Consider the following 27,079-nt stretch of genomic DNA (forward strand, 5'->3'; position numbering starts at 1 on the left):
TTTATATAGAGGCCTTATCGGGGTTCAGTCACGTATTTAGTCCAGGTGGTCTCAGCAACACCTTACTCTCTCAAGGCTTCCTGCGGCAAGTTATGGGGATGGCGTGCCGTAGGGGAGAGGGGGAGGAGCCAACGATTGACTGGCTGGTTCCGGGTCAGGGGTCATCTAGCGGGTCAGGGGTCAACTGGCAGTCATGACCTCCTCAAACATTCTTCTGAAAATGCAACTTACCCCTGAATTATGATCTTCTATCTATATACTTCTCAAAAAACTAAACTGAGGCCTTCCCTGGTGGCGCAGTGGTTGAGAGTCCGCCTGCCGATGCAGGGGGACGTGGGTTCGTGCCCCGGTCCGGGAAGATCCCACATGCCGCGGAGCAGCTGGGCCCGTGAGCCATGGCCGCTGAGCTTGCGTGTCCGGAGCCTGTGCTCCGCAACGGGAGAGGCCACAACAGTGAGAGGCCCGTGTACAGAAAAAAAAAAAAACTAAACTGACTTCTGATACACACTGCAGCCTAAACTGAACATCACACACAAATGTTTGAAATATTAATTTTATTAGGAAAGCATTTGATAGTTGTTTTAGATCGTATAATCAATCACTTTATTTTAAAATGATGTGGCCTGAGGATACAATTAAAATATGGCCTTTTCATTCATTCAACAAATATTTGAGCATCTACAAGTGCCAGGCATTGGAGATACAGACCAGACAGGAGGATCCCTGCTCTCACAGAGCTTACATTCTAGCAGGAGGGCAATATTAAAGAAATGTTTATACTTCTTATAAACATATAAGACAGAGAAAGTGACAGAGGAAGAAGATGGTGCTCTACAAGGGCACACAACAGGTGCCTAACCCAGCCCAGGGAAATCACAGAGACAAAAGATAGGTGTTTAAGTAGAAGGGAGAAGAGAACAGTTCAGGCACAGGGAACCTCGTAGACTCTAAGGGGGCAAGGACTTCGTAGGTTTAAGGAACTGGAAGAAGTCTAGAATGGGTGGAGCACCCAGTGTGAAAAGAGGAGTCAGGGAGATGAGACTGAAGAGCTGAGGATCAAGATCCATGGAGGCCATTAGGGGTTTGGCACTTCAGGGAACCAGTGAAAGAAGTAAGGAAGGAAGCAGCATGACAGATGTGCACCTTAGAATGGCCATTCTAATTCCAGAGTGATGGAGAGATTGGACTAGGTAAGACTGGATGCAGGTAGACCCCTTCTAAGGCCTGCATAAAAGACAAAAATAGTAGGGGAATTCAAGAGACAGTTAGGAGGCAAAATCAACAGAACTTGATGATTGAGTCTGAGGTTCCTTAGACCTGTTAGATAGACAGGTCTGGAGCTCAGGGGAGAACTATGTTAAGAACTGTCAACACAGGAATCATCCCCATTCAGATGGCAACTAAAACCATACGAAGGGCTGAAATGGCCCAGCGAGAATAAATCAAGCCATGTAAAACACATATATTCAAGGATGAGGAGGAATAAAACTCAGCCATAAAAAAGAATGAAATCTTGCCATTTGCAACAGCACGGATGGACCTTGAGGTCACTATGTTAAGTGAAGTAAGTCAGACAGAGAAAGACAAACACCATAAGATCTCACTTATATGTGGAATCTAAAAAACAAAACAAACAAAGCAAAACAGAAAACCAAGCTTATAGATACAAAGAACAGATTGGTGTTTGCCAGAAAGGAGAGGGGCATGGGTTGGACAGAATGAGTGTGGGGGGTCAAAAGGTACAAGCTTCCAGCTTGTCCTGGGGACGTAACGTACAGCATGGTGACTATAGTTAATACTGTACTGCATATTTGAAAGTTGCTAAGCGAGTAAATCTTAAAAGTCCTCATCACAGGAAAAAAAAAGAAAAGTCTGTAACTGTGCTTGATGATGGATGGTAACTAGACTTATTTTCGTGATCATCTGCAGTGTATATAAATATTGAATCATTATGTTGTACACCTGAAACTAATATAATGTTATATTCAATTATATCTCAATTAAAAAAAAGGAAAAAGGAAATGTGCCAGTGGTAGGGAGAAGAGAGAATGGGGAGTTATTGTTTAATAATAGAGTTTCAATTTGGGATGATGAAAAGTTCTGGAGATGGATGGTGGCAATATAAATGTACTTAATGTCACAGAACTGCACACAAAAAAGTGGTTAAAATGGTACACTTTATGTTATGTATATTTTACCACAATTATTATTTTAATAAGAATAATTAAACAATAAGGAGATACTTTTGTGCTATTTGTATCTTTCAGAATAAGAATGCATTCACATATGACTAATGAAAAATCAAGACAAATGGTAAAGGGAAGGAGGAATGAGCAGAGGAAGTGGGGCCTGCAAAGGAAACTGAACAAGAATGGCCACGGAGGCTGGTGGAAAACCTAGAGTGTTACAGCAATGGAAGCTAAGGACAGAATTTCTGGGAGGAAGTGTTTGACTGATTTGAATGCGCCAGAGAATTAAATCAGGTAAAATCGGAAAAGGACCCACTGGTTTCAGGAACATGGAGGTCAGTGGTGACCGTGGAGAGGGCTGTTGGCAGTAGAAGCCAGAAAACGAGAGGGTGAGGAGAGAACGGGTAGGAAACAGAGCCCAGAGTGCAGACAAGAAGTCTGACAACTACGGAGAGGAGGACGGTGGTGGCTGGAGGGAAAAGTAACAGATGTTTATTTTTAAAAGTACATTAAAATATCACCATGCATAATCTGCAACGCAATCAGTTCAGTGGAAATACAACTTTATGTTAAAAATCTCAACAATACCTGGAATTTACAGATTACAGAACTTTTCATAGTACTTATGGCTTAGAAAGGATAACTCTAAGTTATTCTCTTCCTTTTCAGGGTGGTAAAGCTGAGCCATAGAAAAATTTCTCTAAGAGAATTTACAAGGAATTGAGCTGCATCAAATAAATATCTTCACTGATTCTTTATTTAAAGGTAGAAAAGTATAATGCACTGTGTTAAGAAAACAATTTTACTGTAATAGCCACATATTGAAAAAGTCTAAAATTTTAAGGCTACTAATTTATTAATTTTTGGTACATGTCCAACGGAAGATGCTTTATATTCCAATTACATCCTCAAGATACCGAAGTTAGTCTTCTGGATGGGTGCGTTGAGGGCTGCACTAAGGCTGAGACCCAGGACCAGCCTGGTGTCCACTGGATCGATAATCCCATCATCCCACAGCCTGATAAAAGAACAAAAACCGAGTGATTAGGAGTCCACCACCAAACCACCAGTTATACACCCTATGCCCAGAAATGCCGAGGAGGTTTTCCTTCAGGTAATATGTGGATCTACCGATTGGCTACTATAATCTCGCAATGGAAACAATGTTCAAGAGGGGAATAAAGAGAGAAAGAAAAATAACATGACTCTTACACAGCTTTAGGAACAGCTTACTACAAGGAACTTCAAAATAAACCCTGGTTTTATTTATTTCAGGAAAAGCTTTCCTGTCCCTCCTCTGCCCACACAAACATACAAGTCAAGTTGATATATTACTGTTATTATTATGAAGAACCGCATAAACCAAGGTAACAGTCTCCAACCAAAGCCCCTACTAGAAAAGGTATATTCCCCCAAACTCTTAAGAAACTAGGAAAATTACTGAATAGACTTCAGTACATTTTATTAATAAAATAAATACCTTCATATGTAGTTCTTTATTTTTTGCTACAATAGGAAAAACAAGTAATGGCTTTAAACTGCTTTCAGAAGAAACTCAAGTAGGAATCTTAGTTTGCTTTTCATGGACAACCTCACATTTATAAAAAAAAATGAGTAAGAAATATTGTTTTTTAAAGGTCATTAGTGGGTGGCAGTTTTGCTTTCTTTAAACAAACTGCCTTCAGTATCTGGACATAGCATCAATTATTAAACCATACTTACATCGACAGACCATGAATGAAATCATTGCTCATAAAATATTCACAATAGGGATCTTAAAGTATCAACAGCCAAAAAAAAAAAAAAATATTACTCTTGTAGTTTGTAACCCGGTCAATTGATTACACTCCCTTCTGAAGCCTACAGTAGAGGAATATAGCAAGCATGATGGTGCCAGGGCTGTTCCAGGTAAGAGGCCCTAATCAAATGTCTGGAAAAGTTTGATTATAAAAACAACTGAGCAGAAGAAAATTGGCATGCGGTACATGTAAGATGCAAGGATTAAGAAAAACATAGGAGGTTACAGCACTGTACAGATGATGACAGAGCTCTCCGAAAAGACAGGTCTAGCCATGTTGAAGCCTAAACAGACCACAGAGTTTTATTGTTAAGCTGAGCTTTATTAAACCAGAGGAAGGTGTCATAAGCTGGCTTGAAAATCCTTTCATCTTTGAAACAAAGTTGGTGTCTCCATGCCACCAACTGTTTCAACGGAAGGGTGAAACATCTATAAATTAAAAGAAAAACCTTGTTTTTCAATATTAATTTCCAAAGATAAGTCTATCTGGGCCATATGCTCTCCTGTCTTGAATATCATCCACTAAAAACAATAATAATCTAAGTATGAAAATAATAAAGGATTCAGTCTTTCTTAAGAGATGACTTAGCCAGGGCTGAAAAACAAATTAATGGTTCACACAAAATATGCTATTTTTCAAAGTTTAATACTCTAACTGCCCTTGTGAATTTCAAAGTCTTATGTAAAAACAAACAAAAAACTGTAGGTGAGCTTACAATGTATATTTTCTCTTTAACCTTTTATATGATTTTCTATTTCCTCTTTGCTTCTACTGGCTACTACGTAAGCCTATTTAAATGATGATAAAAAGAATGTTTATTTCTTAAATCAAAGACTACAAAATATTTTGTTCTCAATTAAGAGAATCAATGACCCACCACAGCAAAATATACCTGTACATTTTTGCTTGCAGAAATACATGTTAACAAGAAGAGAAACAGGCTTTTCAAAAATCCCAAATGGTATTAATTGAATTTTGAAACTAATTATGCTCTGAGAAATAAATATGTTCAATCTTTCCTGCCCCCCAACATCAGGAGCAGCGCCTGCCACAAAAGATGCATTTGAGGAGCTGACATGGATTTTAACGTTCGATTTTCTTTTCCCCCTCCTCTCCAGTCTGCCTTCACGATAAATGGCATAAATCACAGCATAACCCAATTTTTAAAGGACACAAATAGTTATTTTCTTTTTTCCATCTGCCCAAGGGATAAAAGAAAAACATGAAGCTTCAATTATTCTTCAGAATGTAGAACATTGAAGTTGTTGAAAAAAGAGGTATGAAAGCACACGCATGTCTCCAACGGGGACAGCTGTGATAATTTATTACCTCGTTTAAGTGGTGTAAGAAACAAACAGAATAAGAACCGCCATGGTGTGTGAGGTAGTTGCTTAGTGTTGACATGTGGGTCCTGGCCATGAATAATCACCTTCTGAATGCACAAGCTCACTTGTTAACAAGTGTCAGTAAGTGTTCAACCATTTTCATCTTTAAATGGGGTAAGAACAAAATCATCAGAGAGGAGGACGACAGGAACCCATTACTGCAGAACTAATTCCTGAAAGTGACACAGCCAGGACTATAATTCTCAACTTCCCAGCCCCAGTGCGGTCCACCTCTGGCCACAGTGCTCCTGCAGGCCTTGGACCACTTCAGCTAGGAGCGGGATAAGGGAAGAGGGGTGGAGAGTGGCAGAATCACACCAATAGTGATGGATCCAAAGCCCAGCCTGGGAGAAGGAGCAGCATTTCAGCAGTAAGCATTCCCATTATAGAAACAACAGTACAAAACTGTGTCCAAATGTTATTTTTTGGTTCCCATGAGGGCTGGACCATGCCAACTGCTCAGATCTCTGTAAAGCTGCTGCCCTGACTGCCAAGATGTGCCCATCAAGGAGTCAGTTATTCTCTGGCTCTCACCTTGCACTGGAATAGTAAGGGTTTCCTTCCTCTTCAAACCTCTTAATGATGGGCTCTTTCAAAGTTGCTTCATCAGCACTGGAGAACTGAAAGAAAAGCGACAATGAGTAAGTCTGATGCAGGGGAACAACAGATCCACTCAAGAGAACCTCAAGAAAAAAGGGGCAACAGATTTCATGAACGATAATCTTACAACCAACACCTCCACATTGATGTATAGATTACGTGTGATGCTTTACCATACATGATCTCACCTGAGACATGAGTATCAAATTAGTGTGCTGTTATATCTCCCTTATCAGAGCCAATGTCCTGAGGCTGTTTAATGTCAGGTCAAAACCAAAGGTATCACATATTCCAGCAGGGTATAGCAATGGATGTGAATTATACAATATAACAAAGGGCTATATTACATCTTGCAGTTTCTGTATAAGGAGGTGGAAAAGTAGGATGTTTTCATTCAAAATAGCTAAAATTTTAAACATTTTAAAGCTTAAAGGGATAAAACAATAAGGCCCGTTTTAAATAACCTCTTCAATTTTCCAGAGAGAGACTTTTCCCTAATTAAAAATTTAATGGCTTGCCCATCCGTACTGCCAGAAACAAGTGATAATTCAGATGTTAAAATCTTTATGCAAACTAATTTTGAAATCCTGAAAAGTATTTTCAACTTAAAAAATATTCCACACCAAAAACCAAGTGATTTTTTTTCAAATAAATCCAACCTTTTATGTACTTCCATCGTTTAATATCATTTATAGGTCCAGAATTTGGAGGGAGAAGCACTAAAATCCTATACTTTCCTTTCACATATAAAAATAGATGAATTCATATATCTGTATATCAAATTAATCAAAACACAACTATTTAATAAGATATTGCCATGCTGGGCTAGAATTTAAGACATGCCTTCAAAGTATCAGGTAGAATTTCATATCCCCCACTCCCCACTACATACACACAAAAGTAAAACTTTCCTCTGGCTTGGATACTAGTTAGTACTAAAGTGCATCTGAAACTTCAACTTAAGTCTGCAGAGTTACTGTTGCTTGGAAAAGATAGCTGGGGATGTGAGGCACGGATGAGACACATTCAGGGAGGCAGGAACCACCCTCTGGCTTTATATTATCCCCACTCTACAAACCAGGCGGTTGACCAGATGATCAATCTCTAAATGGCAGAAGTGAGAGCCTGAGAAGGCAGGGCCTCCTCCACATTATGCCTCGTTACGATGAAACAGTGCACCTAAGCAACTTTAGGAACATGCACCAATCATTTTATAGGCCTGCTGTTTACATAAAATAGTTGTAAGTTATAATAAAATGTAATGCAAAATTTCAGATGAATCTCTAACAGAGCCACAAACGAAAGAATCCATCTCAAAAGCAGCTATTTGCTGATTTGCTTTTCATTAAGCTTCCAGTGCCCTTTCCCTCCTTCTTCATTGATACTTCCACGGTATAATAATGGTATTCAATTCTCATTACACAACGGGGCCCTCCCACTAGAGGTATCCTTAACAACAATCTAAAAGTAAAATAGGAAACACAAAATTCTGCTGCTTTAGGTCATAAAATCAAAGACATAAGTCAGATTTATTTAAATCTCACTAACTGCAAATGACTAAGAATCAAACATCTTTATGCCTCAGGCACCCAGAGACAAAAGAGTTTGTTAAGTGTTTTCTTGGAGATTCTGAAAAGTTTGTAAATTACCACAAGAAGGTACTTCAAGTGAAATGGCTCTAAAAAGAGAAATGGAGAATGTATAAGTGTAAGTTGCTAAAACAATTTCCAGGTCAGCGTCTTCTAGATAAAGCCAGGCCCTGAATGTTGGAATCCTAGCCACAGACTTGGAGGGGTTTTGGGTATGCTGCTCCCTGGCTCCACAATGTTCTGGTGAAAGTCAAACCTGGAGACAAAGAAACAGCATTTACCTGTTTCCCTTCCCGTGCTCTTTGGTCCTTTGCTACTGTCGCTAGCACATTAGCTGCCTGCTCTCCTCCCATCACTGAGATGCGAGCATTTGGCCACAGGTAGAGAAATCTTGGGCTATGGGGGGAAAAAGGAAAGAATGATCAAATGAATTCACAGAGATTTTCAGAGGCCCATGTTTACCTTTTAAATCAGTGGTTCTTCATTCTGGCTGCACATTACAATTATCCGGGGATTAAAAAAAAAACAATGCCTAGAACCCACCCCAGAGTAATCTCCCGCAGTGGGGCTTCAGCATGGTAGAATTTTTAAGTTCTCCGGGTGATTCTGACGTCTATTTTGATAAACAGTATTTTTCCATTTCATCCAAACTTACTGGGCAAAAAAGTATTCAAAATATCCTCTCATTATGTGCAGTTATGTGCTGTTTTCCATTCCTAAAATTGGTGATACGTGCCTTCTCCCTTTATTTTTTAGTTTTAACAGGGGATTCTCAAGTTTGTTAACCCTTTTAAACAAAGCAACTTTGGGCTTTCCTGATTCTTCTGTCTTTATAATGTTTGTACTTTATTATGTCCTGTTTTTATTTTTCTTGTTTTAATATGCTGCTCTTCTTTGAACCTCTTCAGCTGGCTGCTTGGCTCACTGATTTTCAGCCTTACTTCTCTTCCAGTATATAATATATAATTAAGTCTACACACCTGTCTCAAAGCAAGACTTTAGACACATCACACAAGTTATGACATGTAGCATTTTCATTATCAGCCATTCCAAAATATTTCCTGATTCCCACTGTGGATTTCTTCCAAGTGGTACTTTTAGCATTAAATTTCATTTCACGCCTCCAGATGATACAGATTATGGTATAACTGATTAAGATTTGTGAATGTCATTCTGTATTTCAAATAGCCTTGACGTAAACTGACCATTCATAATGATCCTTGAAGTATGATTCATGCTTTCAGAGAAAATCATGACAACCACCTACCTAAATGCTCTGCCACACATCCCATAGTTTCCAGCCCCGTAAGAGCCCCCGATAATGACAGTTATCTTCGGCACATTGGCACAGGCTACGGCAGTCACCATCTTGGCGCCATCCTTGGCAATTCCTTCAGCTTCGTACTCTCTACCAACCATAAATCCTGTGAGAACAGAAAGAGAGCCTCAGGGTGATGAGATTAGTGTGCAGAAGTCATTTTCACCAAGGTGCTAGAAGGACGTCTTGCCAACCTTATATTTTACCACAGGCCTCTCACCCGAATAAAATATTTATATGTGAAATATGCCCGCCACAAATTAGCATTAAAAGGTAAAATAAAATTTTCTCTGATCATTTAAAACATTGTTTAAGTGGTTCATCTGGATGCGCACAGAGATCCTCAAACAAGATAAGAACGCAACGTATCTTCAAGAAATTATCTCAGAACAATAGCTTGGTGATGAAAGAACAGGATACGGCAAGCTGAGGAAAAAGTACTATGGCAAGCCCAACTGTGAGGGCTTTAGGATTCACTGACCTGGTTTAAAATATAGATTATTCCTTCTGAAGCACTGCTTTAAAACTTTGATGAAATAAAATTAATGTTTCATAGAGATGCTGATTCCCTGTCAGCGACTCAATAGCAAGATAAAAGAATTCTCATTATAATTATAGGATCCTTCTACTTCTCCAAGCTCCCACCCCCGGCTCTGTTGAAACTGGTCTGCAGCGTCACTGTGCTTTCCAGGCCTTGGGGTTCTTCCTCTTCACCTTATAAACGTTGCATCAGGCTTCATTTGTCTCCCTGCGCACCCACAGACGCACATGCCTACGTGATGGTCGCTGTTCTTGCTTTGCGAATCTCCATAATGGGTAATCCAATTCAATTAAACCATTTTTTATGGATCACTTGTACTTGCTGTGGATACAACAGTACGGATGTAACAAGCCCTGCCCCAACCAGGCACCATCTGCTTCCTCTGGTCACCTCCCTGCCCTCTGAACTGGGCCCTCAGATTAGCTCAGACACTCCTTTATCTATTTTATCTCGACTCCCTGTAACATTCCCACAATAGCTATCTCAAATATCGACTCTCTTTAAAAGCCCTCACCCACCACCCACCACCCTATCACCCCACTATGCCTCTAGTCCCCGAGAGTGATTTTGCCTTGAAAAAGAATACCGAGGCCATCTCACTTGGCTTTCTCTAACCCTTCTGTTTCTCACCATAAAGAACAACATAATCATGCTGCCTTTCTTCCTTTACTCTCATCTCTGTGGAAGAAATTAGAGTTACTCAAAGATTATCCCTGAGCCCTTTCTCTTCTCTCTGGGTGTTATCTATTCCCACAGCTTTAAACACCATCTCCATGTTCTAAGGTTGTCTCCATGTTCGCCTCCAGCTAACACACCTCTTCGGTGCTCAAGACTTTTCAACTGCCCACCATATATTTCCAAATGGATACATTTGAGGTCCCTCAAATGCAATGTTGAAAAACCAAACTCAAACTCTGCTCTCTGACCCCAACCCAACAAAAAATAAAGCACAGCAAAAATGTAGGAATCTTCCAAGCACACGGTCTAACTTACTGGTGGTTAGTAAATTATGAGTCATTATTAGAAACAAGGTCTCTGGCCTAGTGAAGCTTCAGAGTACTTTTACATGCCCTCTTAGAAGGTTTGCCACATAGGGCCCTCTCTGGCTGCCACCTGGATATAACTCCGCTCAAGAGTCATCTAACCAGATATCTTAAACTTAAGAACAGCACCAGATGAAGATGTTTTAGCACCAGTACTATGTAAAGCCCTGCTGACTGCCAAGGCCAAACTCCTTCTCATAAAGGCATGCCTGATCCCAACAACTAATTAAGGACTTCTTCCTTTGAACCTGAGATAACCACACATGACTTAGAACGGTGGTCCCCAACATTTTGTGGCACCAGGGACCGGTTTCATGGAAGACAATTTTTCCACGAGTGGGGTGGCGGCGGGCGGGGGGGAAGGCTCAGGCAGTAATGTGAGCCACGGGGAGCAGCAGAGGAAGCTTCACTCCCTCGCCCACCACTCACCTCCTGCTGTGCGGCCTGGTTCCTAACAGGCCATGGATCAGTACCAGTCCGCGGCCCAGGGGTGGGAACCCCTGACTTAGAAGACTGGGGGAAACATTTTTTTTAGCTAATCAACATATCGGAGTGCCTCCTATCTGTCAGGCACCATGCAACACACAAAAAGTATAAATAGGAGAATCACAGAATGCCAGGAAGAAGAACTCTAGAACCCTAAGAGCCCTTAAAAATCATTTCACCTGCCATGTTAGGATCACCCATGGAACATGAAATCAGACAGTTGACATTGGTCTTATCATTCTCTGGAGTCAAAACACAAATCGCGGAACTTCCCTGGTGGTCCAGTGGTAAAGAATCTGCCTTACAATGCAGGGGACACGGGTTTGATCCCTGGTCAAGAAACTAAGATACTACATGCCAGGGCAACTAAGCCTGTGCGCCACAACTACTGAGCTCGTGTGCCTCAACTAGAGAGCCTGCAGCTGCAAACTACAGAGCCCATGCACTCTGGAGCCCATGTGCCACAGAGCCTGCGCACCACAATTAGAGAGAGAAAACCCCCGCCACAACTAGAGAGAAGCCTGCGCGCCGCAACGAAAGAGCCTGCGTGCCACAACTAAGACCCAACGCAGCCAAAAATTAAATAAATAAATAAATAAATAATCTTAAAAAAAACACCTCAAATCCCAGACTTTGGTTCAGGATGTGCATGTCCATTTAAGATGTTGCTTCAGGTAGAATTAACTGCACGATGAAAGATAAGGAAAAGGGAGGACCACAGCATGTACTTAAAATCATTTATGGGGAACAAAGTACTGGGAAAGAGACCATGGGTCAGATAACACCCTCCAGCACTAATGAGAGTGTTACTGGCTGAGAACACTCTGCTGTTTTCTGGGTGGGTGGGTGCACATGTGCAGGAGTAAAGGAAGGCCACTCAAATGTCTGATACACTTGAAACTCAGAAATTGCTTCACTCAAAAACATGGATAAATTCCCCCAAATATTTAAGATTCTTGAAGTGTTAACCTTTAAAGATAATCTAGAGAGAGCATGTCCAATAAAGCTTTCTGTTATGATGGAAGCATTCTATGTCTGCACTGTCCAATACATGAGCCATACTGGACACTGCAGCTCTTGAATAAATGCACCCAAACTGGTTAAGCTGTTTTCTTTTTCTTTTTTTTTTGGCTGCGTTGGGTCTTCGTTGCTGCGTGCAGGGTTTCTCTTAATTGCTGACAGCAGGGTCTACTCTTCGTTGCAGTGCACGGGCTTCTCATCGCGGTGGCTTCTCTTGTTGCGGAGCACGGGCTCTAGGCATGCAGGCTTCAGTAGTTGCGGCATGGACTCAGTAGTTGTGGCTCGCAGGCTCTAGAGCACAGGCTCAGTAGTTGTGGTGCACGGGCTTAGTTGCTCTGTGGCATGTGGGATCTTCTCGGACCAGGGCTCGAACCCGTGTCCCCTGCATTAGCAGGCGGATTCTTAACCACTGCGAGGCCACCAGGGAAGTCCAAGCCATTTTCTTACCAGTAATGTTTTGAAGAAACAGCAGAGGGATATTCCTTTGGCAGCATAACTGGATAAAATGAGCTCCCTATAAGCAAATAAAATAAAAATCTTTTTAGTGGGAGGTTAACAAATTTAATCATCATTTACCCTGCAAGCAACACATTTGGGTCAAAGAAAGAGTACCCTTTGCTTGGCTAGTCTGACCTTATAGTAACAGTAATAATAATACTACCATGGGGACCCACTGTCAATGGAACGTGATTACAATTTGCACTGTTTTGCACAGGCACCTGTGTGATCACACTGGCACATGACTGCAGGCCAACTCCTGTATCAGAGATGAAGTCAACCACTAATATTCCAAACAGCAAGTGAAACTTCAGGAACAGAGAAGAAGGAATTGCTTGTCAATGAGAATTTCTGAGCCTCACCAGAAGGCAATTCTCTGGTTCTCCACTTTAAAAAAGATAGAATATAAACCCTTCTGGGATACCTACGTTTTGATCATCACTTGAAATTCTTTCATGCACCAAGATGATAGTAAAAATATATCTTTCTTACCAACATACTTGAAATAAAGGGGATTTTTTTTTTTTTTTTTTTTGGCTGCATTGGGTCTTCATTGCTGCGCGTGGGCTTTCTCTAGTTACGGCAAGCGAGGGTTACTTTTCATTGTGGTGTGCAAGCTTCTGATTGCGGTGGCTGCTCTTGTTGCAGAGCACAGGCTCTAGGTGTGCGGGCTTCAGTGTTGTAGCTCGCGGGCTCTAGAGCGCAGGCTCAGTAGTTGTGGCACACGGGCTTAGTTGTTCCGTGGCATGTGGGATTTTCGCAGACCAGGGCTCGAACCCGCGTCCGCTGCATTGGAAGGCAGATTCTTAACTACTGTGCCACCAGGGAAGCCCAAATGGGATTTTAGATGAGTGCTAGACACCTTTTAACCTTGAGTTTAGGAAATTAGTTATTTAATGACACAAAAATATAACTATTCCAGGGGCTTCCCTGGTGGCGCAGTGGTTGAGAGTCCACCTGCCGATGCAGGGGACACGGGTTCATGCCCCGGTCTGGGAAGATCCCACATGCCGTGGAGCGGCTGGGCCCGTGAGCCATGGCCGCTGAGACTGCACGTCCAGAGCCTGTGCTCCGCAACGGGAGAGGCCACAACAGTGAGAGGCCCACGTACCGCCAAAAAAAAAAAAATATATATATATATATATATATATATATATATATATATAACTATTCCTTTCCCTATCTTCTAAAGATTATGTGAGGAAGAAAACACTTAAAGCTGTTTCCTTTATATTTTACTCTCTATTTGCAGATGCTTTTAACTTAGCTGGAAATGCCTTGGCAAGTACAAGATTGCAAAGCAATTGCTCGACCTCAAATACGAGAACGAGGAAATCACACAGACTTGTGGGGCTTACCTCAACAAATGAAATGTCAGACAGAGGCCAAACATAGCTCTCCTCCTGGATTTATCTGTGACAAGCCAACAAATAAAACAAGGCGGCGTTTGTTGGCCTCAGTCTGACATACCTTCTATTGAAATAAGTATATTATATAGTCATTAAAAGTCAGTGTATTAGGGGCTTCCCTGGTGGCTCAGTGGTTAAGAATTCACCTGCCAATGCAGGGGACACGGGTTCGAGCCCTGGTCCGGGAAGATCCCACATGCCACAGAGCAAATAAGCCTGTGCGCCACAACAATTGAGCCTGAGCTCTAGGGCCCATGAGCCACTACTGCAGTCCGCACGCCTAGAGCCCGTGCTCCACAACAAGAGAAGCCACCGCAATGAGAAGCCCGCACACCGCAACGAACAATGGCCCCCCACTCACCACAACTAGAGAAAGCCTGCACTCAGCAACAAAGACCCAATGCAGCCAAAAATAAATAAATTAAATAAATTTTAAAAAAAAGTCAGTGTATTAGAAATATTTAATATTTTGGAAACGCTTACTATACATACTATTAAGTGAAAACCAGCAAAACTTCCCTATATATGGCAAAACCAATTTTGTTTAAAAAAAGAGGAGGACTAGAAAAAACTAAGGAACCATAATAAAATGTTACTCAAGGTTATTTCTGGCATGAATGTAGGTGACTTTTATTTTTATTTTTACTCTCTTATTTTCGTCTTATAATCTCAGTGGGGGAACAATAATGAATAGCAAAATCCAGAAACTAACTTTACTAATAAAACATTCTGCCAAAGACAAATTCTTCCTAATTAGGGTATGAAAGTGCTTAATTGCCTGTTACCTGCCTCAGTAAGAGAACGTTTACCTTGTTATTCACTCTATCATTTGAAGAGGAAAAACAGGGCTAAACTTTTTTATTTTCTTAAGAAAATATTTTATCAAATAAGTACATGAATTACATTTATCCAAGTTTAGGTAAATCTGAGACAATGATGTATGAAATTGAATACTAAGCCAAAATATATTCATGAATTCCCTCTTTTAAAACCAGAGCTTCAGTAACAAGACCCACTATCTTTCTGTTTCCAAAAAGTGAAAATATAATCAAGTTAAACTGATTATGGGATAGGCTAGAGCAGGTCATGTCTCAGAACCATATGAACAGTATGTTTGAACCCCTCGAATGCATGAAACACTTTCAAGACAAGTATTCCTGTATTCTTAGAAAATGTATACATCATCTACAGCAGTTATAATTCAAGTATTAAAAGAACTTTCCTAAAACAAACATTTGTATTTTTAACAGTGCTCAAGACAGTTCATCATATTCACGTAAACCTCCCTAAAGCTGTTTCAAACATTTAACACGCATACACATACATGTTCACACGTATAGGCACACAATGTTCTGTTTGCTAAGGCATCTGGTTAAATATTTTAAAGATTTTATGCAATAATTTTCATTCATTACTTGATAATGTTTAAATTAAAACAGAAAAACCTTGAAACATTTTTAACAGTACTTGCCTTTTTTGCAGATTCAGAAAAGAGAACTCCATTGTTTCCAACGATACCTACTGGGTATCCAAATATTCTAGCAAATCCTCAAAAGAAAATTGAAAAAAATATGTATATATTTCAGAGGGCTTTTAATTCACAACGAACAGACATATTTATACATTGTTTAATTTCAAATCAATGTTTAAAATGTAGAGATTTCGTCTATGGTACAAAATAGCTCATGGCATAATTTATTTCTAAGGTACTGGAGTCTGGGTTTTTTGCTTTCTTGAAAGGGGTGTGTTACATATAAAGTTATCCACTTGTCTGACCAACCAGTTTGGTTAGATGATTGGATTAGTGTCATCCGTTCATTCATGTAACATATATGAGTGCCTACTATGTACCAGACACGAAGGGTATTCTGATATAGAACAAATCAGAGACACAGATCCCTTTCAAGGTCAATGTTCAGAGCCATCGGCCAGTTTCAGGTGACTAGCTTGCCTTGAAACGCCTGAGGTAATGACAGGCCCTTGAAATAAAAGGGATAAACTCAGCAAAGACAAACTTTTTTAAAAAGCAGGAATGCAGTCAAGCCTGGTGGTAACCGAGTTTAAGGTAAGAAATCCAGTTAAGCTTAGAAGAATGAATCACTACACTTTCATTTTCTCTGTTTGCATCTTTTTCTTTCTCCTTTCCACAAGTTTGGTTTTTGTCTCGATATCACTTCCACTACCACTCCACACACACACACACATACACATACACACACACACACACACACACACACACACACACACACACACACACACGAGAAATAAGAGAGAAGAAAAAGGGGGAAGAAAACCCTGTTATTTTGTGAAGTAGACACTTTAGGTGGTTCCAGGAGGCTATTTTGTAAATATGAAGGACGTGACTAGAGACATTCCCAAGAGTGATTTTCAGGTGTCAAATACTTGGAAGCCAAGTGTCAACAAACTGTGCTTGTGAGAGGGGTCACAGGAAGCTCAAAGTTCCTGGACCAGGCTCTGTGTCCAAGCTCAAGCTTGGACAGGCTGCCACTAAGACCCCTGGCGTGGGCCGCCCAACACAAAGCAGGTGCTCGAAGAATGAATGGATAAGAGAGAATGTCAACCTACTGACAAGCCAGAACACCGAATTTTTTAACTTACTTTTGTTCTTTACTCTGGCTTTGTCTTGATTTATTTTTTAAAATCCTTATGTTTATTTAATATGTTAAAATGAAACACTGATTTGCTGGTCACCTTGATTTCTCTTGGTCTTTCAGACCTACAATCCCAGCCCAAACCCTAGGCTACACACCCTAAATGGCACTGCCACTTACAGAGGCAATTCAGAAAGGGGCAAACCTCCCCAAAGTTCTAACAATTCACTCTGAGTCCTGACCCATCCCATAAAAAGAGCTGGGAATCCAGCACGTGTCTCAGCAGCACGGTGCTACTCCTGAAGGTGTTCTGCCCTGTGAGCTGTTTAAACTTTCCATCCACCCTTAGTCCTGCTGAGTAGGGCGCATGCCCCACTACACTAGGGTCACCCATGGAGGGAGCACCTTCACCAACTTCCTATCGGCCAAACAAGAAAGCAAAATGTCTACGAAACTCCTAGGCCTACCTATGGCAAGCGCGGGGGAAGGAGGAAAGCTGTAAGAACTGCCAGAGACACCTGATCCTTACAAAAATCTGTCCTTCTCCCTCCTCACTCCCACTCATGGCCCCCGCATTCATCCCTCCCTCCTCCTTTCATGCCCCCTCCCCCTCATACCCCCTTTCATTCTCTCTTACTACCTCCTCACCCTCTCATTCCCCCTTCGCCCTCTCATTCCTCTCTTCTCCCTCTCACTGCCCCCCGCCCACCCAAACCTTATTTGAATTCCAGTACAGAAAAGAAGAGGTGGAGATCTACCATCTGGTAGATCTACCCCTGGTATTTTAGGGAGCAAAAGTACCACAAGTATTTTAGCAAGTCCAGGGCAAATACATAAAAACAGATGACAAAGCCCACCCATCCATCTCTGAGAAAGAAGCAGAAACAGTTCTGACTTGTTTTAAACGGCTGCACAATGAGGGTTACATCCTGAACTATTTGGGGACAAATCCTGTCTATATATCAAAGAAAAAGCTCTTAATCACTTAAACACCTAAATACAAACACATAAATTCTACTTCCAGTGTGAACCCTTCTCTTGCTCATAAATCAGACCAGGAGAAACTGCTGTGACTTAGCCTTAAGACTCAATGTATATTTGCAATTTGGATTTTTGCAGCTAGTTGTTTGTCCTACTCTGGTATGCTGTCTTCAGATTAACTACTACATTTTGGAGCTTCTTTAAGACCAAGTAAAATGCCCAAATTTGTTTTGCCATTTGTCCAAAATAGATTACTATGGACCTGCTGTCTATGTTTCAAATATTTCTTCAAAGGCCTACGAACGTAACAGTTTAGGTGAATGAATTAACTTTTATAAACACTCTTATTTTGTTTTTTCAGACTTGGCATTCTGTCCTGTATTCTCAATCTAGTCTTTGTGTGGATCAACGTAAGACCTACACAGAGGCGGTGAGAAGGTTTAACTCAGTCTACAGACTTCTGGGAAACTAAAACATCACACGAAACTTCACAGTCGAATTGAAGACTAAACAATAAAGAAGACAGTGCTGAAATTTTCAAAATAATTATAGTCATCCAGAGAAATTTTAAAAACTACAAATATTTTTGTTAATTTTACTATGATAAGAGCCTTTTTATACAGCTAATGCTACAAAGTCACAGAATAATGGTCTGGACCAGAGCATCTTGCCCTTATCATTTTAAATTCTGGATCCATTCAGCTACAAGTGATCTTTACAAAACAGCTCCTTTTGAGTACTGACTCACACGTTTATACCGCTCTAAATAACAAAGCTCATGCCAAGTGCATCAGGGCCGTGAGACAAGAGATCACTTATTTTCAAAGCAGCATAAAACGTTCACATTTTCAGTTCTTCATCTTTATACCTGTAACTAATGTGTCTCCATATAAGGCTTTAAATTCATTGAATCTGCTTCCATCCACGATTCTAGCAATGACCTAAGAGGAAAAATAACAATGTCCCTGAGCAATTATATTATAAAAGAATTTTTGCATTCAACTTATTTGTAAGGAAAACAAATTTGTAATGAAGTTGTCACTTTCACAAAATTTCACCCTACTCAGAAAATCTTCTCAATAGAATTTCACTTGATATGCATGGTTAATGCCCTGAAGTCATTCTTGGCCCTGATTTTACACTTCACTATAAAAGCAACAGCTCCATGTTGTATACCAGAGAAGCACAGAGACTACATGGGCTGGTTGCTAGACTCACAGCTTCAGGGGCTGTCAAATGTATTGGCCAAGAGTCAGGGATTCAATCAGAAAGCAAGGTCCCACTACATGTCACAGGGAATCATACTCAATATTTTGTAATAACCTATAAGGGAAAAGAATCTGAAAAAGAATATATATAAAACTGAATCACTGTGCTGTACACCTGAAGTTAACACAACATTGTAAATCAACTATACTTTAATTAAAAGATTTTATTAAGGAAAAAAAAAGAAGAAGAAAGAAAGCAAGGTCCAGCCTTACAGTCAGAAGACTTAGGCTCCAATCTAGGGTATAACATATGATTTATTGATTTATGTGTCCTAGAGTAAGGCATTTAACCCCTCTGAGTCTCGGTTCTCACTTCTGCAAAGATGGAACAAAGTTGTGAAGATATGATGAACTAGTAATAAAGGAACCTAAGAAAATAATGCTGAGATGAAGAACCAGCTCTGACTCCCAGCTTCTCCCAGCTCTACCACTGGGAAACTAGAGTGACAGGCTGGTTACTTAAAATCCCTGAAGCCTCAGTTTCCTCATCTGTTTAAAAAAAAAAAGTAATAACAATAATAATAATACTTAAGAGGTAATAACATTGCCTGGTACTCATCAAAGGGTAGCTATTATTATTATTATTTTTTGGGGGGTAGCTATTATTATTAAGCCTTCAATAAAGGCTCATTGATTCTGAATCTGATACACATACACACACACACACACACACACACACACATAATTAATCTACACAAAGTTACTAGCTTATCCTCCATATTCATCATTATACATCAGGACTATTTCAAAGTGTTCTAAACATGAAGCATATTCCAAATTTTTTCAGAAACTATTTTAGATGCTACACATCATTTTTTCTATCCAGTTTGAGCTTCCTTTTTCCTGTTTACCACATCAATCAAAGCCTTATTTTATAAGCAGCAAAGGCTGAAAAATGAGTGAATAGCTTACTTTGAATTATGTTTTAGCTACTTTCCTAAAAGGTCAAATAATATAATGGGGATATAACAGTTGTCTAAAGTGCTATGTGGCTCCAAAATTACACCTTTTGAAAAACAAACACATAGTGATGACCACTCTTCCATACAAAGATAAAGCCACTCAAAAGGTCAGAGCAGCCTAGGGCCACTTAACGTGAACCCCCTTCTATTTGCTTTACGATGAAGTCCACTCAGCCACATAAAATACACTAACTCATCTGCACAAAGACTCAAACTTTAGGAAGCAGACATATCATACGGCACTACTCCTATTTCTAGGAGCAGAAATCAATGCTCAGAGAGGTTCAACCCCAGTACCACTGACTAGGGAAACAAGAACTAGAACCTGGGTTCTTTGGTTTTTTTTTTTTTTGCGGTACGCGGGCCTCTCACTGTTATGGCCTCTCCCACTGCGGAGCACAGGCTCCGGAAGCACAGGCTCAGCGGCCATGGCTCACGGGCCCAGCCGCTCCGCGGCACGTGGGATCTTCCCAGACCGGGGCACGAACCCGCGTCCCCTGCATCGGTAGGCGGACTCTCAACCACTGCGCCAGCAGGGAAGCCCTAGAACCTGGGTTTTTCAATTAATATCTCAATGTTGTCCCACAGCTCCATATACTAGTAAGACCTCCATACAAGGCTTATTTGCAATTACAGAAAAATATAATAAATTAACATGATGAACATGAATCATCATGAATCATCATGAATCATCATGTTCATCAACAATGATGAACATGAATCAGCAAAAGGTAGAAGTCCAGGATACAATTTAAGAAGGCAGAAGTCTATCTTTATAAAAAGATATCCATTAAAATGAAAGTCCAGGATACAATTTAAGAAGGCAGAAGTCTATCTTTATAAAAAGATATCCATTAAAATGAAATTGAACTACCATGAAGGCATGGATTCACATCTGTTTTGCTCATTTCTGTACCCCTAGTGCCTGAAACAATACCTTCATGGAAAAAGCACTCAATAAATACTGTGGAATAAATGAAAAAAGTGATTATGCTTGAAAGAATGAATCCTTAGCCACCTAGAAAACTTGACTATTAGAACAACTCATTTTTCAGGCACATCAGATTGTAAGTGCCAGTTTTTTCTATGCCTGTAATTAATTAAAAAGTCAAACTGAAAACCTAATTCTAGGGGCTTCCCTGGTGGCGCAGTGGTTGGGAGTCCGCCTGCCGATGCAAGGGACGCGGGTTCGTGCCCCGGTCCAGGAAGATCCCACACGCCGCGGAGCGGCTGGGCCCGTGAGCCACGGTCGCTGAGCCTGCGCGTCCATAGCCTGTGCTCCGCAACGGGAGAGGTCACGACAGTGAGAGGCCCGCGTACCGCAAAAAAAAAAAAAAAAAAAACCTAATTCTAAAACTTATAGTTAACTAAATTACCTTGCTAAAGTGAAGTACCAGTTGAAGCTCCATGAAAATCCAGCACTTAAGACCCTCTAACAATAATAGGGTATTGCCTGAAGAAATATTTGTACATATCCATAAGTGGGATATTACACTCATCAATTCATCCAAAAAAATATTTACTGAGTGCCTACCATGTCACCAGGTACTAGTATAAGAATCAGGACCTAACCACAAAAAAACATTCATGAAGAAGTTTTAAATAATGGGGAGATGTTTATAATTTAAACTGGAAAAATTAGAATTAAATATATATATATCTCAATATATGTATGTATGTATATACTATCTGAACTACATAAAAATGTATACATACACACTAAGCCAAAACACCAAAATATTGGCTCCTTTCTCTGCATGGTGTAATTACAAGCAATTTTATGTTTTTCTGTATTTTCTATATTTTTCACAGTTAGTACATAATAGTTTTATAGTCAAGGGGAAACATAACAAAATATTAAGGCACAGAATCTGATATTAGGACAGTTTCCTAATTTAGAAAGTATTCTACCCGATATGGATACTGAACAAAATAAAAGACTACATGCTATATGCAAGCACTAAAAATTGTCAATCTAAACTACAGAAGACAATCTGTAACCATAGCAACATCTTCAACTGCAATCAAATGTCTAATCTTTGCTCCTGTCATATTGATCTAAAAGGGTATGTTTTTTCCTTTGAACAACTTACTGACATTTCATCCACTTCCCAAAATAAGAACCCAAAAAAGAAATAGCTGGAAATTATAAAGTTGTGCTACATCATTCCTAATGTCCACAGGAATATGGAGTACTAAATATGGACAAAGCAAGCTTAGTCATCGTGCAATGAAAACTTTCCAGTAATTAAGAGGTTTCCCCCCCCCTCTCTTTTAGTAAGATATCTTTCCCTTATATGTCACTCCTTACTGAGACCCACAACAGTCCTTTAGTTTAGGGATGAACATATCTAAAACAGACTTCAGCTCTGAAAATGGATACACACAGCCTGTAGTTCAAACGAAGTTTAAACACATGGCATAAACTATGATAGCATAGCTTACGGCTCACAGTTCCACTTTACACACCTCTCGGACATCAAAGTTCCTCTTAAGGTTGGCACCAACTATTCCATACAATTCATCAGCAGGAAATAAAGGATCTTCAGAAGGTTCAATGGTAACCTGCAGAAATATACAACAATCACATTAGCCTATTTAAAGACATTATTTCAAGGTGACATAAGCCAAAATGCTTTGGGAAAATAAAAAGTATAAGAACAGATCCAACTCACATCCATTTTCTTCTGATAATTTAGATTCCTTACAATCTTCCTAGCTAAGTGAAGGGCATGATTATCATCCAAAGCGTAGTAGTCACTTACTCCAGACTTTCTACAGAGTAAAGCACACTAAAAGAATCAGAACAGGGAAAAGGAAAATAATTAAATATCTTAAACCCCAAGTATCTTCTCTCATCTAAGGATGACGTCTTTTTACTTCTAAAACACTTTAATAACTGTCATCTAATTTGATCTTCATAACGTCCCTGGCAAAACAGTATTAACCTTGTTTTACAAACAGGAAAAACTGGGGTACACAAAAGTTAAGTACCTTGTCCTAGGACCACCAGTACCTGCATAAGAACCCACACCTTCTATTTTTCAATCTTGACCTTCTTCTACTGGACCACAGGGCCTTATTTAATGCTCATCCCGTACACCTCAGACAAAATCGTATATGATAGATAAAGTTCAACCACAGCTGGCACGCTTTCGTGATGTAGTTGGTAACAAAAATTGTTTATACCTCTCATTTCTGAGAGACTGCTGAGGCCTTCCTTACCACGTTACACCCCAAGAGTAAGCTGCTGCAGGTAGCACACACGAAGGCTTGAAAACGCTGTTCCTCAGATCAATGGTGAAAATGGGTATTGATACTATGGAACTGTGGTAAGGGCCTGCTCAATTTCAAGTTCAACGTGAATAAAGCATGGGCGTGCTCTGGTTCCAATTAGATGGCTTGTTGTTTCACTTGTAGATGTACTATGACTTTCTAATAAAGTATTAAAAAAAAAACACTATAAAGTCAGGCAAAAATATACACCTAAAGGGACTTCCCTGGCAGTCCACTGGTTAAGACACCACGCTTCCACTGCAGGGGGCACAGGTTCAATTGGTCAAGGAACTATAAGATGCCACGTGCCACGCAGCACAGCCAAAAAATAGAAAAAAAAAAATATATATATATATGTGTGTGTGTGTGCGCACACACACACACACACACAACCCCTGAAAAAACAGAATTTTAGTTCATTTTATGAGCAAGAACTAAGCTGCCGCCATCTAAATTTTGATGTCTTGTCTAAGGAACACACCAAATCCTTAGGAGACATCTTAGAACTGGGCTCTCACAGTGGTTTCACGTCACTGTCCACCTCGGGCTTGGGTGTTCCTCAATAAGAGCAAGGACCATGTGTGTTCCTCCAACCCTTTGCAAATAGCAGACCCTTCAGTTTCTTTAATTTGGTAGGACATTTTACAACTGACCGTGTCTTCCAAATGATTCACAAATACCAGCTACAATTGCTGACTTCTAGCTACACTGTAGTAACTCAGTAAGCAAAGAAAAGCAGAAGGGACTGCTTCCAAATCAGTAAATATTTAAAATAAAATGCCCTTTTTAAAAAAAAAAATATTTATTTATTTATTTATTTTTGACTGTATTGGGTCTTCGTTGCTGCACATGGGCTTTTCTCTAGTTGTGGAGAGTGGGGGCTACTCTTTGTTGTGGTGCACAGGCTTCTCATTGTGGTGGCTTCTCTTCTTGTGGAGCACAGGCTCTAGGCGCGCGGGCTCAGCAGTTGTGGCTTGCGGGCTCTAGAGCACAGGCTCAGTAGTTGTGGCTCGCAGGCTCTAGAGCACAGGCTCAGCAGCTGTGGCTCGCGGGCTCTAGAGCGCAGGCTCAGTAGTTGTGACACACGGGCTTCGTTGCTCTGTGGCATGTGGGATCTTCCCGGACCAGGGCTCGAACCCGTGTCCCCTGTATTGGCAGGTGGATTCTTAACCACTGTGCCACCAGGGAAGTCCTAAAATGCCTTCTTTTAAAAACTGTCTAGCATTTACCAAAACAACAGGAAAGGGAAAATTTTTGATGAGACACTACTATGTAAAGCTTTGTGTCAAATTAACTACGAAGGATGACGAATCGGAGATGTACAAATACATATTTATAATGACAGAGAGAACCCAGAGCAAGTTGTGCCTAGTAAATTTTATGACACTGTTCCCAAAAAAGCCATCACCATCTAATCACTGTCCCATGATTTTAAACAGGCTACTATGAATGATGATAGCTAAAAGTAATAGAGCGCTTAGTATGCCACAGACACTGTGCTATGACGCAGGAATTATTCATATCTTCATTTTACAGAAGAGGAAATGAGGCTCTGGGAAGTTATGTAGTTTGTCTAGTCACAAGGGTAACAAGTGAGGCAAACGGAAGATGAATCCTAGAACCTACATGCCTAACTTGATATACCACCTACAGCTTTTACGGGCACCAGATGACTTTTTTTAAACTGTCAAAAAAAATTTTTTAATTAATGCTCCTCAAATACTATCTTCATCTCCTTCCCCTGATTAAGCACCTACAAACAGCGGCAGCCCACTTTGTCCTGTTTCTATTCTACCTGCATCCTCTCTCTCTCCAGGCTGAAACATCTACTTCACTTGTCTCCCTGAACTGGTCAGTAAATGACCAGATAAGAGAGAAATGCTGCATCTCTGCTCACAGTAGTGTTCACCAAAATAAGCAAGTCTTCTGTTTAAACCCAGGCAGAAAACTCAAGCTCTCGAAGCTTCTCCCTGCCTACCTCAATTCTGCTCCAGCTCTTCCCTTAATCATTCCTCCTTTTGCCTCTAGTTGTAAAACTGGAAGCATAATAGCTTATTTGTTTTGTAATTGTTTTTTAGTTCATTTATATCTCTTATCTGCCGAGTTAAATTATAAATCCTTGACGGCAGGGACTAGGCCTGAAATTTTTCTGTATTACTCATAACACTTAGTACAATCAATCTATCCACAAATAAGTGCTCAAAAAGAAAGGAGTGAATGAAAAACTGAGGCAAAGGTAGGTTCCTTAGCCAACTCTTCAAAAGGCAAGGCAGGGTTCTTTGAGAGGAGGGTGGAAATGTTGTACCTATTTTCCGTCTCCCACCTACTGGACTGCTCCCACAGTCACCTGCCTCCCTGGTTTATGGTTTGGCAAAGCAAAGAAAGGTTTACTGCACCTCCCAGGCCACTGAGCTCAATGATTAGATCTACCTGTCAGTTATGTCTGGGTTCTTTAGGGTCTAGTTCTGGGCCCTCTTCCTTATCTACACTCACCTCAAGGTGAGCTCACCTAGTCCTATGGTTTAAATTCCACCTCCATGTTGATGGTTCTTGAGCACAGATCTAGGCTCCAGACTCTTACAGTTAACTGCCTATTCAGCATCTCTACTTGGATGTCTGGATCATCTCTAACTTAGCAGGTTCAAAAGCAACACTTGATCCCCCTGCCCTATCCCCAACTCTGCCTCTCCTCCCGTCTTCCCAATCTCAGGAAATGAAACCATTTCATGTCATCATCTTTGTCACCTCACTTTCCTGTGCCCCATATATGAAATCCATCAACAAGTCCCTCAATTCCACCTCTAAAATAGAGCACAAATCTGATTACTCCCGTCCTCCGTTCACTACCACCATAATTATCTAAGCCACCGGCACCTCTCAGCCAACTCTAGCAATAGTTGTATGCTACTGATACAACCACCCAACTGGTCCCTCACACACACTACTGCCAACCCTCTAAGCATTCATTCTCCATTTAGCAGACAGAGGGATTTTTTTTTTCTAATGAAATGTTTAATAATAGCACAAACTCTCCTTAAAACTCTTCGATGGTTTCCTAATTGCTCATAAAAGAAAAAGTCCAAAACATTGAATGACCAATTACGATGATAAACAATAATAATAATGGCAGTTAACAATTACAGGTACTTATTCTAAAGCAGGTATTGTTTCAAGCAATTTACACATACCATCTCATTTAATTCTCACAAAATTCTAGGAGGTAGATGATCTTCTTACTCCTGAACTCTAACCTGAAATGGGAAGACCAGCAATGTGAAGGAGCGGCTCATGCCTGACTCACAAGGGCCAGCTGTGCGCATCTCTTCCTGATTCCATGTTCAGTGGTGTCCCGCTGGTAGCTTAAAATCAGCTATGGCGGGATAATTCATACCACAGATATTGGCAGATGCCGCAAAGCAGGACATTTTCCCTCCTCAGTGAATCAGCTAAGCATTTACCTGCTATTGAGCATTTTAGCTAAGCTACTCCCCAGCCTGCATGGACCTTAAATGGACACTAGCTCCTCAAGCAAGCCCTAGATAGCAGCTCAGTCACAAGCAAATGTAAGTCCTCATATAACTTCCCCAACAGCCCTTAAGATCAACAGTCTCCCCTGCCTCTCTGCACCTGTATGCTTAGATAAAATCCCCATGGAACTTACCAATACCCCAATCTTCTGATTTGATTGACCAATCGAGCTGTAGTCAGGGGACCCCAAAGCACTCCAACCATGGACCCTAATAAAAACATGTACCCAGGTCCTGTCTCTCTCTCTGGGCACTCTGCCTAGACCGCCTCATGTGGCCCCTCAAGGTGTGCTGTGTACTTCCTCCAGAACCTGTGACTGATAAACTTCTCTATTTCAAATTCTCTTGTGGTCTGTTGTTGAACCACGGCTCACCATCCAGCATCCTGTGCTCCACTTAATAAGTGTTAATTAAACAAAGGCATAATGCCTGCACACACCACTGGGTTAGCCCCACCTTCTATATGCCTATACTTCTTTGTAGCCCTTATCATGTATACATATTTATATAATTTTTTGCTGATTATTTCTTTATTGCCCACCTCTTTGACTAGACTATAAGCTTCTTGAGATCAAA

The 27,079-nt window shown here is 40.6% G+C and overlaps 1 protein-coding gene across 2 annotated transcripts in view; it reads right to left on the bottom strand.

Annotated features, from left to right (window-relative positions):
• Window positions 1-543: 543 nt before the first annotated feature.
• Window positions 544-27,079, bottom strand: part of MCCC2 (methylcrotonyl-CoA carboxylase subunit 2) — a 63,805-nt gene continuing 37,269 nt past the window's right edge. For both annotated transcript variants that reach the window (XM_060009339.1, XM_060009340.1), the window contains exons 9-17: window positions 22,376-22,475; window positions 22,170-22,265; window positions 18,339-18,411; window positions 15,349-15,425; window positions 12,418-12,484; window positions 8,830-8,986; window positions 7,844-7,958; window positions 5,908-5,993; window positions 544-3,207 (exon numbers count right to left, since the gene is read on the bottom strand). In XM_060009339.1, the coding sequence (XP_059865322.1) occupies window positions 3,090-3,207; window positions 5,908-5,993; window positions 7,844-7,958; window positions 8,830-8,986; window positions 12,418-12,484; window positions 15,349-15,425; window positions 18,339-18,411; window positions 22,170-22,265; window positions 22,376-22,475 (889 nt within the window). In that variant the 3' untranslated portion in view covers window positions 544-3,089. The remainder of the gene's footprint in view (window positions 3,208-5,907; window positions 5,994-7,843; window positions 7,959-8,829; window positions 8,987-12,417; window positions 12,485-15,348; window positions 15,426-18,338; window positions 18,412-22,169; window positions 22,266-22,375; window positions 22,476-27,079) is intronic.

The sequence above is a fragment of the Delphinus delphis genome, chromosome 3 (genome assembly GCF_949987515.2).
Source record: "Delphinus delphis chromosome 3, mDelDel1.2, whole genome shotgun sequence".
Classification (NCBI taxonomy): Eukaryota; Metazoa; Chordata; class Mammalia; order Artiodactyla; family Delphinidae; genus Delphinus; species Delphinus delphis.